We start from the raw sequence: 18,331 nt of genomic DNA on the forward strand, positions 1-18,331 counted from the left end.
GTGCCAACAGACTGACTGCAAGCCGGTTCGAACCCGGAAGGGCAAAATGTGCAACTTATGTGTGTCTGAGCTGGGCGAAAAGTACAACAATCATTTTGTTATAACGCGCATTTTCGAAAGCCGGGCAACGCAGGGTAATTTCTGGTAGTCAATTCAAAAATATGCTGAAACAGAAGTGCGTCTATTATTTTTGCCACTTGTTATATATTCACATGCACAGATCTAGTAGTAATCGAGTATATAGAAGGCTGTCATAAATTCAGAAGTTAGTATATAACACAAAAAAAAAAGAAGAAACCGGCTCAACAGTTAACGTTCTTGTTCTTTTAACAATTATCTTCGTCAAATTCTAAATGCATTTCAACTTTGATATGGCCTTGAGCAGACTGATGGACGAGGAATACGGTAAGCGGAGCCAAATTGAACAGATATAAGATATATATATATATATATCAAATAATTGATATCCGTAAAACAGATCCATTTTTGCTGCGCGCCGCAGGAAAATCCGAATTGAACTGCTCTATTCCGTCGATCCTTGAGTTTCCAAATTTTATGCGCAAAAAGAGTATCATCTATACGGTTGTCTGTGTGCTTCTCAGTTTATATTTGTTTATAATGCTGGCAATTGTCTGCGATGATTATTTGGTGCCAGCTATGGAGCGCTTGTGCTATTGTAGGTATTTCAGCCTTGGGGCCGTCCAGCCCCTATAATTCACTCACAGTCTGGACCACTCTTAAGCATTTGTATGATCTATGCAGCGTTACGTATGTCCTATGATGTGGCTGGAGCTACGTTTCTGGCCGCTTCTACATCAGCTCCAGAGCTTTTTGTTGCCTTCGTTGGCACGTTCATCACGAAAGGTGATATTGGTATTGGCACTATTGTTGGATCATCTGTGTTTAATGTACTTGGCATTGGTGCTGTTTGCGGCATATGCACGGGCGTGGTGAGTTCCATATACATATGTATTCAATCTGAGTATAAGTATTCATTATATTATCTATCTTTAAACTTAAGCTATAATTCTTACCAAGCCATAGGGTACAGTAATCCGATTTGAACATTTTTAAAATTATTCTTGTATGTAAGCAATTAGGTTGAGGTCGACAGGCTGTTAGCCCAAAGAGTTTCATGGTAAATTTAACAAAACAGTTTGTCAGTCAATCAAACGGTCAGTCAATCACTTAATTAGTCGTAAAGTCATCAGTCAGTGGGCAAGTCAATTAGTTGGTCTGTTAATCAGTTGGTTACTCAGTCAGTGAGTCAATCAATCAGTCGCTGAGCCTGCCAGTCGGTCAGTCAATCAGTCAGTCAGTCAGTCAGTCAATCAGTCGGTAAGTCAATCATTTCGTCTGTTAATCAGTTTGTCTGTTAATCCGTCGGTCAGTCAATAAATTGGTCAGTCCATCAGTCAATCAGTTCGTCAGTCACTCAATTAATTAAACGGTCGGTCTTAAGTCATTGGTATCGGTCAGTCAATCAGTCGCTTAGTCAATCAGTCACTCCAGTAGGTCAATCAATCAGTCAGTTCAATCAATCAGTCAGTTCAGTCATTCAGTCAGTCAATCAGTACGTCAATAAATTAGGCGGTTAGGCGGTCAGTCGATTAATAAGTTGGTCAGTCAGTTAGATGGTCAGTCAATCAATCGGTCAGTTAATCACGCAGTCAATCTATCAGTCATAAGTTTATAATTTTTGTGTACCAAAAAAGAGAGGAGCTTTCAGAAATTGATATCAGATGCTTGCTGATTGAAAATAATAGATTTAAGAAACCCTCTCAAGAGCTGAGAACTCAAAAACTGTGTACATTTTTAGCTATATATATAATATTTTGATAACCTAATATTTGTAGTCATCCAAATTGGACTGGTGGCCTATAACTAGAGATACAATATGGTATTTAATATCAATATGTGCGCTCCTTTATGTACTATACGATTCCGCAGTGAATGTTTGGGAGGCAGTGGGTCTAGTTGTCTTGTATGCCATTTATCTCATCGGACTGATATTTGATCGGAAGATACAGAGTATATGTCGAAGTAAATTCTTTAACTGAATTTGGAAATGATGATAGGCTTGAACTTATTGTGAAATAAATCCATTTACAGCTGTCGACAATGATCGCGATATGATTGACGAGAATCCATTGGAGCGGGAGGAAGAGCCCCTGAAATCATTTAAGGAGACCGTGTGTGGGCACCCAGAGAAGGAAGATAGTGTTTGGAGGAAAATATGGTGGGGTATCAAATACCCAGCCGTTATATTGCTGGCCATAACCACGCCCAGCGCACGCTCCATATTCTTCTTAAGCATGCTGTTGGCCGTGATTTGGATCAGCATTATATCGTACTTTGTTACTTGGTTTCTCACCGTAGTTGGCTACAACATTGGTATACCTGATTCTATCATGGGTCTCACGATACTGGCAGTTGGTACCAGTGTGCCGGAGATTGTGGCCTCATTCATTGTGGCCAAAAAAGGTGCGTGCCCAATTCCATTCCCATTAAATTAACAAAAACCAAGTATTAGACTTACATTTTATAAGCAAACCCTACAAAACATATCTAACATGCTTAACATTTGCCCATGTTCCAGCTGCAACAAGGCGTTGCCAGCTTAATTTCGTCGCGTTGCCACTATGCTGCAACATTTCGAAATGCAATGAACCTTGGTTCATTGTAAATTTTGACATTCAAATGAAAAACGTCTACAACATCTACAACATATCCTGTTAAATCTAACATGTGGATATACTTAGCATTTGCGCATGCTCCGTCTATTAATTATTTAACATACACATATCTTAAGTTCTCCCTCAAAATGTATGCCAAAGCGTTGCCAGCTTAATTTCGTCGCGTTGCCACTATGCTGCAACATTTCGAAATGCAATGAACCTTGGTTCATTGTAAATTTTAACATAAGAAACTTTTTTGTACTAGCAGATTCTATTGTAAATTTCATTCAATTGTTAACCTTTTTTTTAATCGAATTGTTCTATTGAAATTTGATTGCTTCATCATCTGATTATTGCTGTTAATTTCTTTTTTAGGCTACGGCTCCATGGCCATGTGCAATGCCATTGGATCAAATACTTTTGACATTTTCATATGCCTTGGCCTACCTTGGTTCGTTGCTGCTCTTATTTTCTCCGATACTATTAAAGTGCACTCCTCTGGATTAACAATAACTACTGGAATGCTGGTTGGAACAGCGCTTGTCTTATTTATCTCCTTTTTAATTACGAAGTTTGTACTTGGAAAGGTGGTCGGCTGGATTAGCCTCATCGCATACATTCTCTTCTTGGCAGCTGCCATCTATTTCGAAATCAGACTGCTCAAGAAAGAGTGTGATATCGAATCCCCTAAGTATGCATATCTGAACAAGGAGGCTGCAAATTAACAGTTGTGTAAATTAACTTAATTGAGTAAAACAGAATTTTAACTCTCCCAATTTTTTGTTCTGGTTTTTCTTAATTCTTAAATCATCAATCAATCAGTCACTCAATCAGTGTGGCCAAACAGTTTTAAGGTATGTATTAATCATCAATCAATCAGTCAGTCAATCAGTCAGGTTAAGCAGTTCTAAGGTTTGCATTGATCACCAATCAATCAGTCAGTCAATCAGTCAGGTTAAGGTTTTAAGGTTTGTATTGTTCACCAATCAATCAGTCAGTCAATCAGTGTAGCCAAACAGTTTTAAGGTTTGTATTAATCATCAATCAATCAGTCAGTCAATCAGTCAGGTTAAGCAGTTTTAAGGCTTGCATTGATCACCAATCAATCAGTTAGTCAATCAGTTTTAAGGTTTTGGGCCTTTTGTATTGATCGCGAATCCATCAGTCAGAAATATTATTATTCTAATTCATGTTCGTATTGCTTTCTTCTTTTTAAATATGAACCTAATTGAATTGTGCGCACTGTTCGCCATATTGTAATACAGATTGATGCATCTATCTTGATATCAGCATGTGCTGGTGTGTGTAGCAGACAATCGCAATCGATGACGTCAATAAGAGGTGGTTTTGCGATATCAGGACAGCTACTCGAATTGTCATTGTCATTGCAAATACATATGAAGATAAGTGCCAATGTGTGTGTGTGTGTGTGTATATAATTTATATTATTGATAAGCATTTCGTACGCACCATTTGAAAATCAGAACAGATATAGATACTCCAAGCTATAGTACACACATATCAGATATAGATGGAAATATTTGGAATGTGCATGTCACAAAAGGGTTCCGTTTTAGATTTCAAACTGAAGCAGCTCTCGTTATATGTGTATAATAGGAAGATAACAATACGAATACAGTTCAACTATGTATGTTCGTTTGTGTCTATAATTCGCAAGTGGTTAACGCATTAGCGTGTCCAAGTTGATGGCATTTATTCAAATTGCTTCAAAAATCAGATGTCTATCTTCAGAATGCAAAAAGACTTGCTTGAAATATTACTCTTAATATATTTTATTTCTCAAACATATTTTGAGTGCCAGCGCTTGTTTAATTTCCATTATCGATAACTTACCGCGTTGCCAAGCAATCGATAAAAATCGATATCGAAATCATGTTTCTTGAGCTAATCTCTCAGGTCTTTAGGTCAAGTTCTTGAAACGAACTTCTGTTTGGGGGTTTGGAATATGTTCAAGTGTTGCGCGCGCTCCTAATCAATGGTCAACACGATTTGGCAAATCGGTCGATAAGGACTAAGGCAACGGCAGTTTATGGGGAAACTCGTGACCATAAGCGTTAATTGAAAATTTTGTGTGGGTGCTGGTTCGACGCTAAGTCGCCTGAAGTGTGCGCTAATCTTGATGAGAGCCCATCTACAATGTCAGCTTTGAGTATTTCTTTTATTTTATTTTTTTTGTTTGTTTGTTCCTCTGCCACTGATAATCGCTGTACAAGAATGGAAACAAAATGGTAGGCCAAAGGCTGATTAAACCAATTCCAATCTTATAATATAATCTTAAAATATCATATAATTAAAATATGACCACATCAGCAAAACCGAACAAAGCCGGTTTCCTTGGATAAGATCAATCTTAACTTTAATTGCCGCCGACTCTAAATGAATTTTGATTATGTGTGGGTGGCCTTTTATGAGCCCATCTTATCGGACTGATCCAACCAATGACGTGTTGCTTTATTTAAAGCTTCGGGCTAGGGGCCTGATAGAGTATCGACCATAAATTAGCATCCAGTGTCAATTCGGGCATAAATCTGTAAACTTATAATTGAACCGAAGCAATATAAGATTGTTAAAAATGTTTTTGCAACTTTTTTGATTTGGTTTCTTCATTTATAGATCTTGAGATTAGAAAAGAAATTGTGGCGCGATTCCCAGAAATTTATAATGATTTATGGCTTCATCAATGAAACCAGGGAATCCAAGTGTTAGGATTTGTTGCTAGAATATCTTATAATATCTGTTCAACTTTCCATAGAATCTTTACAAAATACGACTGTCATCTGGATGGAAGTCTACGAACTCTTGGCACTGCAAATAAAATCTTCCACCGCAAGATAAGAATTCCTGTTCATCTCTCGTTGTTAGAGTCTTAGTTTAATCATATAAAAGCATCAGGTAACATATATTATATAGCATATACCATATATATATATAGCATTTCGTATATCATAGATCAATCTCTCACGCATTAAAGATCTATTATATAATATATATGTCAATAGCATTAAAAAGAGGAAATATTTGATAGACATATCTTTCGATTTTCAGACATCTACTAAATTGTCGGGATCATGGACTTGATCATATACCATATATCCCGGATCTATATGATCTGTATCTATATATTTACGCTTCCTACATGCTTCTCTTTCACACTCAATTTCTATGTTAATTTCTAATATAATTATCTTTGATAGTCATATCTTTCGGCTTGCCAATATAACATATATATCATAGACCTTATATAGTGCCTCATAGATCGATATATATATTATATATACAGCCTCTCTATCACACTCGAGTTTTTTTGTAAAGTATAACTTTGACATAAAAAAGTGCTGAAAATGAATATTGAAATCCTTGATAGACATATCTCTCGGCCTGCAGACATCTACTAAATTGTGGGGATCAAGGCATTGATTGCCAGTTAAGTCTGGCACTTAAACTGTCTGTCAGTGTTATATGCCCATGTTTTCTACAGCTCTCGGGGGCTTATAATTCTTATGTTCTTTAACCAATATTGATATATGGCATGGCATAAAGGCGACTACGCCATTGTTTCGAAAGACATGACGTCGCAACGCGTGCGATTTGTGAATGACGTCCATATTGAAAGACGACAGCAAATTTGGAAATCGAAAGAGTTTATTATGGACACACAAACAAAAAGTACAATATTAATCAATGAGCAGAAGAAGCGTGCTGATTTGATTGTCCGCCAATCTCTCAGATATGACAAATATATATATATTAATAAACGCATTCCATACAATGATGTGTATACAAGTTATTACGTATTTTGTCGTCATGTTGGTAACCATAACGATTTACCTCATAGTCTGTGAGGCGTATGCTCTGTAGCTATTTGATATTTGTTTTTACATAATATTTACAGTTTGCATACCAAATTTCAAGAGGCTGGCTCACAAAGATCCTGAGATCTTACAACGAACCGCTTATAACTCCCATTCCCAATCTAAAGTCGCATCCATCAGTAAGACAAAACTGGACAGGGCATTAACTAGTTAATCATACTGTGAACAAAATTGAACCTTATTATCAGTAAAAAAATAAACCTATCAAAAGCAAACTCGTGATTAAGAAGCTTTTATGAAAAACAAAAAAAATCAATTGTAAGATTTGCGTTAACACAAAATAGCTTCATCCCTAAATGACTCATAGAGACAATTCACTAAAGATTTTCGAAAAACCCCCTGATGTGACAAATTTAATGCTGCATTTATCTTGGGTATGATATGAGAAATAGGGTGTACCACAGGGAATATTGATGGGTTTTCAAAAAGTGAAGCCAGTTGGACAAGTGAAAGAAGCTGTACTTTATTGTGGAAACGATGGGAAGTTATTCAGAAATCGATTGGGAGTTATTCAGAAGTCTTATTTGTATTTGATAACATGATAAAGATAAAGAAATGATTGCATCAAAAAAAAAAAGCGGAAAGTTTTACCTCAGAAAATCCCAATTTTCAACTGATTCCTACTTGAGTATAGAGAGCTATATGAGCATAGAGATACATAAGTATTAAAGGAGCTATTCCAGCTAAACTGGTTAGATGGAACAAGTGGTTCCTTTAAGAAGGCTATGGCGATGGTTCCACAAAAGAGTGTATGCAGTTCGCCTGGAACTAGTTCCGGATATTCGACTCGTGCCTGCAAAACCTTGTTTGCGTAGTGTCAAGAGGCGCCTAACGTAATTTCAGCTAATATAAAAAACTGTTGACTTAGTGATTCCCGGAAAATGTTGTCTAGAAATGGGTAAAACCTTTTTTGAATGGGTTAATGTTCATGTTGCGTTCGATCAGCTTGAAAATCTTGTGGAAAACGAAACAGGCAAACCTGATGGAAGCGACTTTCATCTGAGTGTTACATACGTTTTCATAAAGTCAGTATACCCTTCTTAAGACATACCCTGCATAAGATAATGATTAAAGATGTTGACAAAATCAGTTAATGCCCGCTAAGATCTACATATTGGGGCAAGTCTCATGCACTTCAAGTTTTTTAAGGGTTGGATTATAATTTGCAGCTATTTAACAGATATAGGCTATTTACTATATAAATATCAAATATTATAAATACTTGGGGCTTGTCTTTGGCCAATTACGTATATTACAAACATGTGCATGTGCATTCTTTTGAATGAAAGCAAAAATAGTTAATCCCCCATCAAGCTGGATGGAAATAGTTAAGTATGTATGCGCATGCTGAGACAACAGTTTTGATCGGCGTTCGGTGATCAGTGATCAGTGATCAGTGATCGTTGCCAATTGCTAAATCGAGAGTGTTACGAATGGTAAAAGCACAGCTGAACTTTGCCCAAGCACAGGGAAGTACTCAAATCAAACACTCAAAAACAATTAATGGAAAATTGCTTGACGCGTTCCGATGTCGCTGATCACAATTGGCAAAACTGTTGATCAGGATCGCTAAATGCCCATATCAACTATTCATATATGCATATACGAAAGTGAAATGCTCAGATCTGTCAGGCGAGCACTGCGAGAACAGTGCTCACTGATCACTGATCAGTGATCAGTCTGTCCAGCACGTGAGCCCTATAAATAGCTCCGAATGGTACAAAGTTTCCAGTTAAGCATGAAAATACCCAAACTGTTTCAATTGCTAGCATTACAACACACACACACACACACACACACATGCACACACACACATGCGCACACACTCGCGCAGCTCGCATACAAATGAGCTTGAGCTGCCGGCTGTAGATTGATAAACTGTCGCTGCAATTGTTGTTTTCCTTTGCTCTTATCAGAACGGTAACTTCTATATTAATGAGTACACGTTACAAGCTCTGCTCTCAGCGTGCATGTGTATATGTGTGTAGATGTGTGTGCGTGTGTGTGTAATTGAGTGCAGCAGCTGAAAGCTGTTGCGATTGATCGACTAGCGGCTGCCCTGTAAAACAAAATGACTTGCTATAACAAGCTGAAAACTAAACCAATTGTTGCGTACAAAATATCTTCGAATATATAATTCATATTCACATATTCAAGTCAAAGAAGTATTTATGCTCCATTTTAAAAAATTGAATATCTTTTTTGTGCTCGGGCGATTAACTTGATGTGCCTGGCAAATGTAATCTGTGAAATGTGCTCAAATCGATAGTTATCGATTTTGGGCAAACTATACAATAAACTTGAACTGTGTATGCTATACAAGCATCTTAAGGCTGTTCATACGATTCTAGTCAATAAAGGTTGTGAGCTATGCTTAAGAATGTGAAATCGATATTTATCGATTTGGATGTTAGTTTAAATAGCCTGAAGTGAGCTCTAATGCAGAAACTGTAAGTCGATATTTATCGATTTGAGCTAAGCATAATCTGATGTGAATTAGATGTGCTTATTTTATATCTGGTGTGCCCAGCTCTAATATACTTCGAGACCTGTTTAACATAGCGTAAGCTGTAAATCGATTATTATCGATTTGCATAGAACTAGCTAAGTATTAACTGAAGTGAACTTCAACTGGCGTGCCTAGCCGGTATATATTTTACAACTCAAAATAGGTCAATCAATAATTATCGATTTGCATATAATCGGAATTGTTATCGATAAACCGATAGAATAGATCAATTGTTGTTCGAGTCTAGCTTTAATGGTTTTATAGCCAAAACAGGCGAACTTTTGACTGATAACTTGAATATACCCTATGTAAGTCTATTAATACAGGGTATCAACGAACATAAGAACGACTAGACCAATGCGACAATGCGATACCAAAAAGAAGCGGCACACACACCGCTGCACACCTGCGCATCGCACACACGCACAAAAAAGTCGAAAATCAAAAAGTCGAAAATCAAAAATCGAAAATCAAAAACAACAAAAAAAAAAAAAACACTGAAAGCGAAAACGAAAATGTTGTCAAGTGTTCGGACTTGACTGCACGCCAAGCAGAGATAAACTCTTTTTTTTTTCCATACAGAGAAGCATTGCCAATGGCGCTGGCAGCGACGTCGACGCCAGCGGCGACGGCGGCAGCGACGCGAACGTCGCTGTTTATTATTAAGACGCGCGCGCGCTGGTCGCACTTAATTAGTTGTGCGATACAATTCTAGCCAAGCGGTTGACGCAGCAGCAGCAGCAGCAGCAGCAGCGACTGCACTCGAGAAAAACTCTGAGAAACAAGAAAAACGCCGAAAACAAAAAAAAAAAATAAAACAAACAAATATATTCATAAACTATTCAAATTTAAATGTAGGCAGCTGCACGACGCATTCCCAAAAAACAAAAACAACGAACAAATTCGAAATCGAAAACGAAACCGCAACCGAAAACGAGTTACGTCGCGTTGCGCATACGCCGTGTGTGAAGCATCGTACAAGAGTTCAGAGAAATTTTCAACAAAAAAACAAAAAAATAAATAAATATATAAAATACGCGCATTGAAAATAACTGAACATTTTCATAGGCGCACGTGTGGCACGTGTTGCCTGCCTTTTTTTTATCATATTTATAATATTCCAAATTTTTCCATTTTTTCACACGAGTTTTTCAAACAAGTTTTTGCTCAAGTTTCGATATTGTTGTATGTGCTTGTTATTTATTTTGTTTTTTTTTTTTCTGAAAACGTTTTTGTATCATGTTGAAAAACGCGCGCCTTTTGCTTGGCGTTTTCATATTGTCTGCCAGCCTCATAACGGATACACAAGCCACAGGTGAGTAAATAGTTAAAAACAAAAACAAAAACAAAAAAAAACAATAAGAACAAAATAATTGTAAGAAATATGCGTAGGGAAATTCCGTTTATGGCAAGTGCCAAGGAATCCCCGAAATACTCAATGAATGTGCCTGGCATACGCAGCATTTGATGAAGTGCACGCAAAGCCAGGCAAGATGGTTGGGCGCTGCCCGACTGGCAGATACCCTAAGCGCTGCGCCAAGCTGCCGTTGCAAGTGTAATATACTTATATATGAGAGGAGGAGTTCCGTTATGACTGGGCGCTGCCCGACTGGCAGATACCCTAAGCGCTGCCAATATTCCAACGCGCGACTTATTCTGCTTATTCCTCTTCTCCTCTTTCCTCTGCTTCCAAAAGCCGCACACTTTGCAGTCTTGTTTAACGGCGACTCGGTGCTTACAGTCCGATCTAACAGAGATTTTCACTGCTTCAATATGGCATAGAACAGCGCAAGGCTCTGCTCTTCAGATTTGAGGCATTTTTCCAATTGAACTTGGGGGAAAATAAAATGTAATAGTTTATAAATTTGTGGTTACCATGCGGAAGTCTTCATATAGACTGATATTCTAATAACTTTTGATGAAAACGGCAGCAAATGTCGAAAAATGTTATTATAATAACTTTTGATTTATGATTAACATCAATATTGGTTGAATTATGAAACATATGAGGAAATGTGTGAAGAATGTTATTAGAAAATGATCGTATAGGCATATTTTTGGGCAAAGAATTGCATTTCGCGAACTTTAGTAGTTCCCGATATCGACGCTTTGCCATAGACAGACAGACAGACGGACGGGCGGGCGGGAGGACGGACGGACTAGATTGACTCAGCTCATCGTCCTAATCAAAAGTCTATGTATATTCTTGATGGGCTCTTAAGTGCTGCCTATTAAGACGGATGACTCATAGATCAAATATATACTGTTATCTCTATTGTATATGTAACTTCTTTGGCATGTCAACTGAATTATTATTATTTAAATCTATATTTATATATATCGTGTGTGTTTTGAGATGTTTTATTGAGTGGCTTATTTGTTTATAAAAACTGACAAATAATAAACATGTCTGTAAAAGTAGATCGATAAATTTCAACAAATTGGCATGTATTTATTTAATATTTTATGTGTATAATTAGATTGTGACTCTTTATATACCCTAAACCCATTAAAAATGGGTATAAGGGTATATTTTATTTGTGTATGTAACAGGCGGAAGGAAGCATCTCCGACCCCATAAAGTATATATATTCTTGATTAGCACCAAGTCTGTCTGTCTGTCCGTCTGTCCGTCTATCCGCAAGGATCTCAGAACCTATAAGAGCTAGAGACTTGAAATTTTAGGTGCTCCGACTGCCTGCGCAGATCGAGTTTGCTTCCGATAATCGATAACTTACTCCGTTTCCAAGCAATCGATAAAAATCGATATCGATATCCTGTTTTTTTTTTTGGCAATTTTGGTAAATAATAAGAGTCACCAGACTTGACATATAGCTTCTCAAATGGAATATATATATATAAAATATATATGCATTTGATGTTGGAAGAAGAGGGTTCAGGGTATCCGCTAGTCGGGAGCTCCCGACTAGAACCTCTTACTTGTTTTTATTTTGACAGTTTCCATAAATTAGAAGCTGAAGCAATCGAGAGCTTGCAATTACGCTGTCTTCTACTCTAGAAATAGTCAGGTTTTGAGTAAATGCTTTTCGAACTTTGTTTAACTGAGGCGCAACATAAAAGCCAAATAAATCAAATAAATTATTGCAACTTTTTATTGTATTTTAATTATACAACTTACATTTTTCCAATTTTCAAAGAGTTTTTGAGCCCATAAATTGACTCGTACATTGCTTAAGAGTTCGAATTGACGATAAGTTGAACGATTCGTTCGCTCAATTGAACTAGTTCCTGTTTTAAATATCATAGATATTGGATATTCTGAAACTCTATGTCAAAATACTAAAAAATATTAACATAATGTGAAAATCTTGTACCATGAAATAAACTGGCTCTTAATTCACAATTCAGGTCAGTTTATAGAAACATAGATAGGAAGTGGTATTTGTTTAATACCAAATCAAAATACTAGAATATATTTACATGCATTTGAAATATTTGTATATTATATTAGAGTAAATTGTTGATAAATTTAAAAACGAGTTGTTCAAATGAACTGGTTCATGGTTCACATTTCAGGCTAGTATGTATATAGATAGATACATAGATAGGTGCAAAATATAAGTATTTTATTAATACCAACTCAAAATACTAGAAAATAAAATACCAAAATCCTGTTTGTCGCAGTCTTTGGAATTGTGAAAAGGACAATATTAATTTTATAAGTTATGTATATTATTAATTTATATACGATAACATAATGTTATATGACTGCTTAAATTGTTCGATTTCAAAGAAAAATGTACGGCAAATATATTAATAAATATATATCACGTTTGAAGGCCAACGTATTTGTAATTCTCTGCAATAAATTTGCCGGCTTATTTAATCGAAATCATGCCCAAAAACAGAGCAAAAGACAGCTGTTTGAAAGAACAAATAGAAATAAATTATAACAATATAATAAAAGAAATGCAGCATTTAAATCATGGAAATAAATCAAAATTTTAACGGTTTACAGGTGTTGTCGCATGAGCACAGGGCATGGGCGGAGGGGCGGAGGGGGGAGGGTGTGGCTATCAGTGGCAGCTGCTTTGATAACAAATAAAACTTGCCAAGATTGAACGATTGAAAGATTGATTGAAAGTGCACGTGTATAGCCAACAATACAAACATACATATATATATATCTAGTTAGAGTCGAATGGGGGCGTGGTCTTTACATCCTGATATATATATATAAGGGCCAGGTGAACTGCTGGGAATCGTGTCAGCTGGGGCGAACATTGATGTAGCATCTGTGATCTATAATCGTCAGCCGATAATGAATTCCAGCTCCAAATTGATTTATCAGCATGCCCAAAAAATAATATATATACATATATATATATTTATATATATATATCTATAAGCCATCTGATTGTGTGCTGGAAGCAAATGTCATGCGATTGATTGATGCGATTATCTGACAGCTGTTTATAGCTGATAAAAAAAAAAAAACAAAAAACAAAAAGCCCAACAACAACAAAATGTCCAAATCCAATTTCCAATTTCAGTTTTCGGTGAATAGCGCTTTTCGAGTGCCTGCACTAAAGACTCCAGAGCAAGAAGTCTGAACCCGAACACCTTTGATACCACGATTTATCATTGATCTGTGCACGATAGAGGGAAGAGCAAGATTATTATGGAATATAGTTAAGTAGTTGGGAACCAAAGAAAAATCCAGAAGGAAAAGAAGGGGGTTCGTCAAATGAAACCCTGCCTTCAAATACCATTCCATAGCTCTAGGCCTAGATCTGGGTTCCAGCCTGGCTTTGTCCATATATCTAGAACATTTAAATGATACAGTGAAAATATTGCAAGTCTTAGATATTTTCATAGGAAATTGCGGACTACGTTTTATATCTAATCAAAATTGGCGCCCTCAAAAGATATTTAAAAACTAGTAAGAGGTTCTAGTCGGGAGCTCCCGACTACGGGATACCCTTAACCCTCTTTCTTCCAACATCAAATGCATATATATATTCTACTTTAGAATATGTCAAGTTTGGTGACTCTAGTTCTTATTATTTACCAAAACTGCCAAAAAAAACAGGATATCGATAACGATTTTTATTGATTGCTTGGAAACCGAGTAAGTTGTCGATTATCGGAAACAAACTCGATCTGCGCAGGCACTAGGAGCACCTAAACTTTCAAGTCTCTAGCTCTTATAGGTTCTGAGATCCTTGCGGACAGACAGGCAGACGGACATCTCTAGATCGACTCGGCTATTGGTGCTGACCAAGAATATATGTATATAATAATCAAATAAATAAACTCCGACTGTGAAAATTGAAATCATCTTCCCATGCTGAATAGGAAGATCAGAAAAGGAAGTTATTAAAAAAAAAGAGGGGCATCAATTCCATGTAGTGTTAGGAACAGAATAGTAAGATGTTCCAAAATAGAAGAAACTCTACGTAGAGTTAGGAACAGAGTAGAAAGATTTTAGAAAAATAGAAGCAGGTTCAATTCCATGTTGAGTTCCCATCCGGAAGATACGACTAAAGCGAGCCCATCCTTTAACAAAAATAACAATTAAAGTGTTCTAAAACAAACTGAAACAAATCTTAAAATTCTTAAAAAATTTATCACAACTGACGCATGTAAATTAGCCTAATACAAAAGATTAATTCTTGAAAAATATGCGAACTAGTTCTTTTTTGTGTTTGTTCAAAATACAAGAAGTCTCGTAAAACTAGCTCAAATTATTTAAATGATATGGTTTAAGAATAAATCGTATATTCATATAAATAATTAATCCGTCAAGCTAAAAAGATATAAAAGAATAATAGACAATTCAAAATCCACAAAGTTATAAGTTTCACTTCCAAGAAACAATTCTTTTTGCCAAATAATGATTGCCTTACCTTAGAAGGAGAAAAAAACAAAAAAAAAGAAAAAAAACAGATAGGATCGTGTTCCGAAAGTTGTATAGTATGTTATTTCTCCAGAATTGTATATGGTTATTAGGAGCGTAAACCGCTTAAGAGCACTCGTGCTGCAATCATCTAGTAGTTATTTTTATTTATTTATTTATTGTTTTTTTCTTGGCGTTGCCAACCATTCATAATTGTTGCGAATTTTTTGCCCGCACTCAGCATAAGCGAAGGTGATTCCCGATTCTTGATTCTATGGAACTGCGCTCCGGGGCAGCGACCCGGTGCTTTTATGGGATTTATTAGAAAACATTTGGTAATTCCATCTAATAACTTTTAGCTGGAAGCATGAAAAGGCATTTCTCCTCCACCCCCCCCCCCCCTTCCCCCTCCCCACCTTCCCTCCCCTACTCTAGAAACAATCTGTGGCGAAATATGTTTTGGAATTAAATGCACTTATCCAAAGTTCAATCATTTTTCCCAGCGCATTCATGACGTTTTTTTTTTTTTATTTATTATTTATTGTTTATTATTATTATCGTTTTTTAAATACGCGTCGCAGCATTCCCCAACGGCTGTTCGTGTATTACGAGTATTATTTGTTTAGCTTTTTATTTTCATCTATTTGTCGAGTGTTTTGTTTCAGTTGTTGTAACTATTCTTGTTGTTGCTGTTGTTGCCGGCGCACATTTATCATCATCTCTGGTATTTGCCGAACAAACAGGCAGGCAAACAAGCAGCGCCAGACGACGGCGCCCTCGTTTGATGGCTACACTAGACAACAGAAACCGGGCTGATAGCTCAACTCTCAGCCCCACAGTCGCCGGCCCTTTGATACGTTAGTTACGTAGTTATGATGATGTCAGTGTTGTAAAACGGTTCTTGCCTCACATTTTCGCATCAGTGTTACTTAAATTCCAGCCACAGAAACCAAAGAAAACAATTATTGACAAAGTAATAAAAAAATATGAATAAAACACCAGCTGCTCTGATGCATTTTAATATAGTTATATATCCTATTTAATTTAATTGAAAGCCTTTCAAAAAAAATTACAAATTCTGACAATTTTTGTGTTTCTGTAATCCATCTTAATCCATTTCAATCGAACAATTCGTTAATTATTGAATTTATGAACCGTTCATTTCGATTAGTTCCTGGCCTTCGGATTTCTCTTGCAGCTGGCGTTGCCAGACATATTTTCTAGTGCGCTTTTGTTGGCCAGTGTTGGGCAGTCGTATTTATATTTATTTAACAACAATTAGCAAGCAGTTTTCAGTCTTTGGGTTTCAGCTTGGGAAACCGATTGATTTGCATTAAGTCGCAACACGATCAGCGCGAGATGAGCCGCCAATTAAACGGCAAAGTTGCAACAATTAAAGCATAATAATAATAAAAAAAGAAAAACAAATACTGAAAAATGTTATTAACTAAACAAAATGCATCGGTGTCTCAAGTAATTATGGCAAAGCGTCAAAACGTTTCTCGATTGCACAATGAATCGCATCAATGGGTCCGATCAGGGTGCAAGGCGTCATAGATAGGGCTGAAATAAAACAACAACAACAACAACAACACAAAAAAGTGTAGGGATTTCCCACCATGCGCATAAAAAATTTCCAACAATTTCCGCATAAGGGTTTCCGATTTGGATATGCTACAAAATGCTGCATCACTCTGGGATTTTGTTATACTGGGCGTGTGCGGGTATTTCACAAAGCCGGCCTCCATCGTCGGGCAGCTGTCAACAGGTTCAATAAACTTGTTTTATGCATCGGCTTAGCGCAAACGCTTTGATATATTCGCAATAACATTCACATTCACACATCTGTTGCATTGTGAATGCGAGCGAGTATCGAGTGAATATGTGTCGTTGGCAACACTGGCGATTGAGTTATGGCCAGTGTTTGGCTCATTAGCGGGGCGTATCAGTGCTGCCAAAATAGCAAACTAACATAACCTCAAAGACAGATATTTATGCTTGTTTATTTATAATACTTTTCTATTATTAAACTTTTCTATAAGTCCAGAGAGTTCGAGACTTTTAAAGTATTTAACCCCAACCTAACTTGGACTTCTAGACTTAAACGGTTTTTGGTTTGAACCAGCGCCGACTAAGCCAAGCAGTGCCAAGCAGTTGAACTGCTTGCAGGGTATCTTGGCGTCGTTGTTCAACATTCCGTTCACACAATTTATTTTGTTGCCTCAATTTCAAGATTGTTAAGTTTTTCTAATTATTAAATTATGTTGCATAATTGCCACTGAATGTTGTAGCTTTTTTTATTTTTTTTCTATTTATTGTTTTTATTTTGCCTATTTCGCGCCCAGCTGCAAGAGACATGCAATTTAGCTGCCACAGAACAAAAGAAAAACAATCTAAACAATACGAATAACAAGAATGAGCATAAAAACCTGGTGAAAAGCCGCCGAGCGTATCGCACGTGCTGAAAGAGTCTCAAGCGAAAAAGGTCAACACCAAATACCAAAATGCTCAAGATGGCCAGCTAGAATCTAAATAATAATAACAATAATGAGTGGAAGGCGTGCTCGACTGACAGATACCCTTCACTTGGCTCGCAAGAGCGTGCCCCTTTCAGCAGGTGCCTGAGCATTCAACTGGCAGACGTAAGGTCGCTGGCTCAAAATCTCAAGTTAAATCAATCCAAATACAAATCTCTGCTGTGAGATACGCTAGCTCGATAATATCTAATTGACTTCGAAAAGACTTACACACATATTTGCGCAGCTTTATGCCTGTTATGGCTACAGGGTATAAAACGGATGAATCACTTTTTGGCGAGCGGGTTTCGCGGGCAAAACGTTTGCGCAAGAAATTCTGATAAGACAATGCCAATCAGACAGAACGGCCCAGTGCCCCGCCAAATTGTCAGCACTTCTGCGGCATAAACTAGATATACAAAATAAGTGAGAAATATGGCATTATTTGCCCATTCCCGTTAAGACAAATTATGGCCAGCAATAAGAACTTAATCATTTGGCCCATAAAAGAAATGCCAGGAAAAGCAAATAACAAGAGCAGAGCGCAGCCAAATGACTATTCGCATTATTTTTGGATGACAAGTCAAATGCCATGAAAATTTCAGTTGAAGCCCAACAACAACAACAACAACAACAACAATAATATTGGTAACAATAACAACAAATCAGCTTGTGCAAAATAACAAAAATATCGTAAAACTTTCAATTGAAACGGAATTCAATTACAATTTGCCCCAAACTTTGCCATGTAAATGGGCTCCAAAGGGGGTGTGGGGTGGGGTGGGGGGAGGGGGGTCTCGCACTTAATGTTTATGTTCGGTCTAGTTTGATTTATTTATACAATTAAGCATTCGACTGCCATCTGACAACTAATT

General features: G+C 36.9%; 2 protein-coding genes across 3 annotated transcripts in view; both read left to right on the forward strand.

The window, feature by feature from the left end:
* The first annotated feature begins 245 nt into the window (after nt 1–245).
* On the forward strand, nt 246–3,441 carry LOC115767566 (sodium/potassium/calcium exchanger 3). Its single transcript, XM_030711851.1, has 6 exons — nt 246–405; nt 479–676; nt 763–950; nt 1,857–2,043; nt 2,113–2,484; nt 3,054–3,441. The coding sequence occupies exons 1-6, from the start codon at nt 354–356 to the stop codon at nt 3,401–3,403; spliced, it is 1,347 nt and encodes a 448-aa protein (XP_030567711.1). The 5' UTR covers nt 246–353; the 3' UTR covers nt 3,404–3,441.
* A 6,847-nt stretch (nt 3,442–10,288) lies between these two features.
* The window catches only part of LOC115767586 (sodium/potassium/calcium exchanger 3), a 29,310-nt gene continuing 21,267 nt past the window's right edge, over nt 10,289–18,331 (forward strand). For both annotated transcript variants that reach the window (XM_030711872.1, XM_030711873.1), the window contains exon 1: nt 10,289–10,395. In XM_030711872.1, coding sequence (XP_030567732.1) covers nt 10,320–10,395 — 76 coding nt within the window. In that variant the 5' untranslated portion in view covers nt 10,289–10,319. The remainder of the gene's footprint in view (nt 10,396–18,331) is intronic.

The sequence above is a fragment of the Drosophila novamexicana genome, unplaced genomic scaffold (genome assembly GCF_003285875.2).
Source record: "Drosophila novamexicana strain 15010-1031.04,08,12 unplaced genomic scaffold, DnovRS2.1 tig00001415-arrow-arrow-pilon, whole genome shotgun sequence".
NCBI classification, from domain to species: domain Eukaryota; kingdom Metazoa; phylum Arthropoda; class Insecta; order Diptera; family Drosophilidae; genus Drosophila; species Drosophila novamexicana.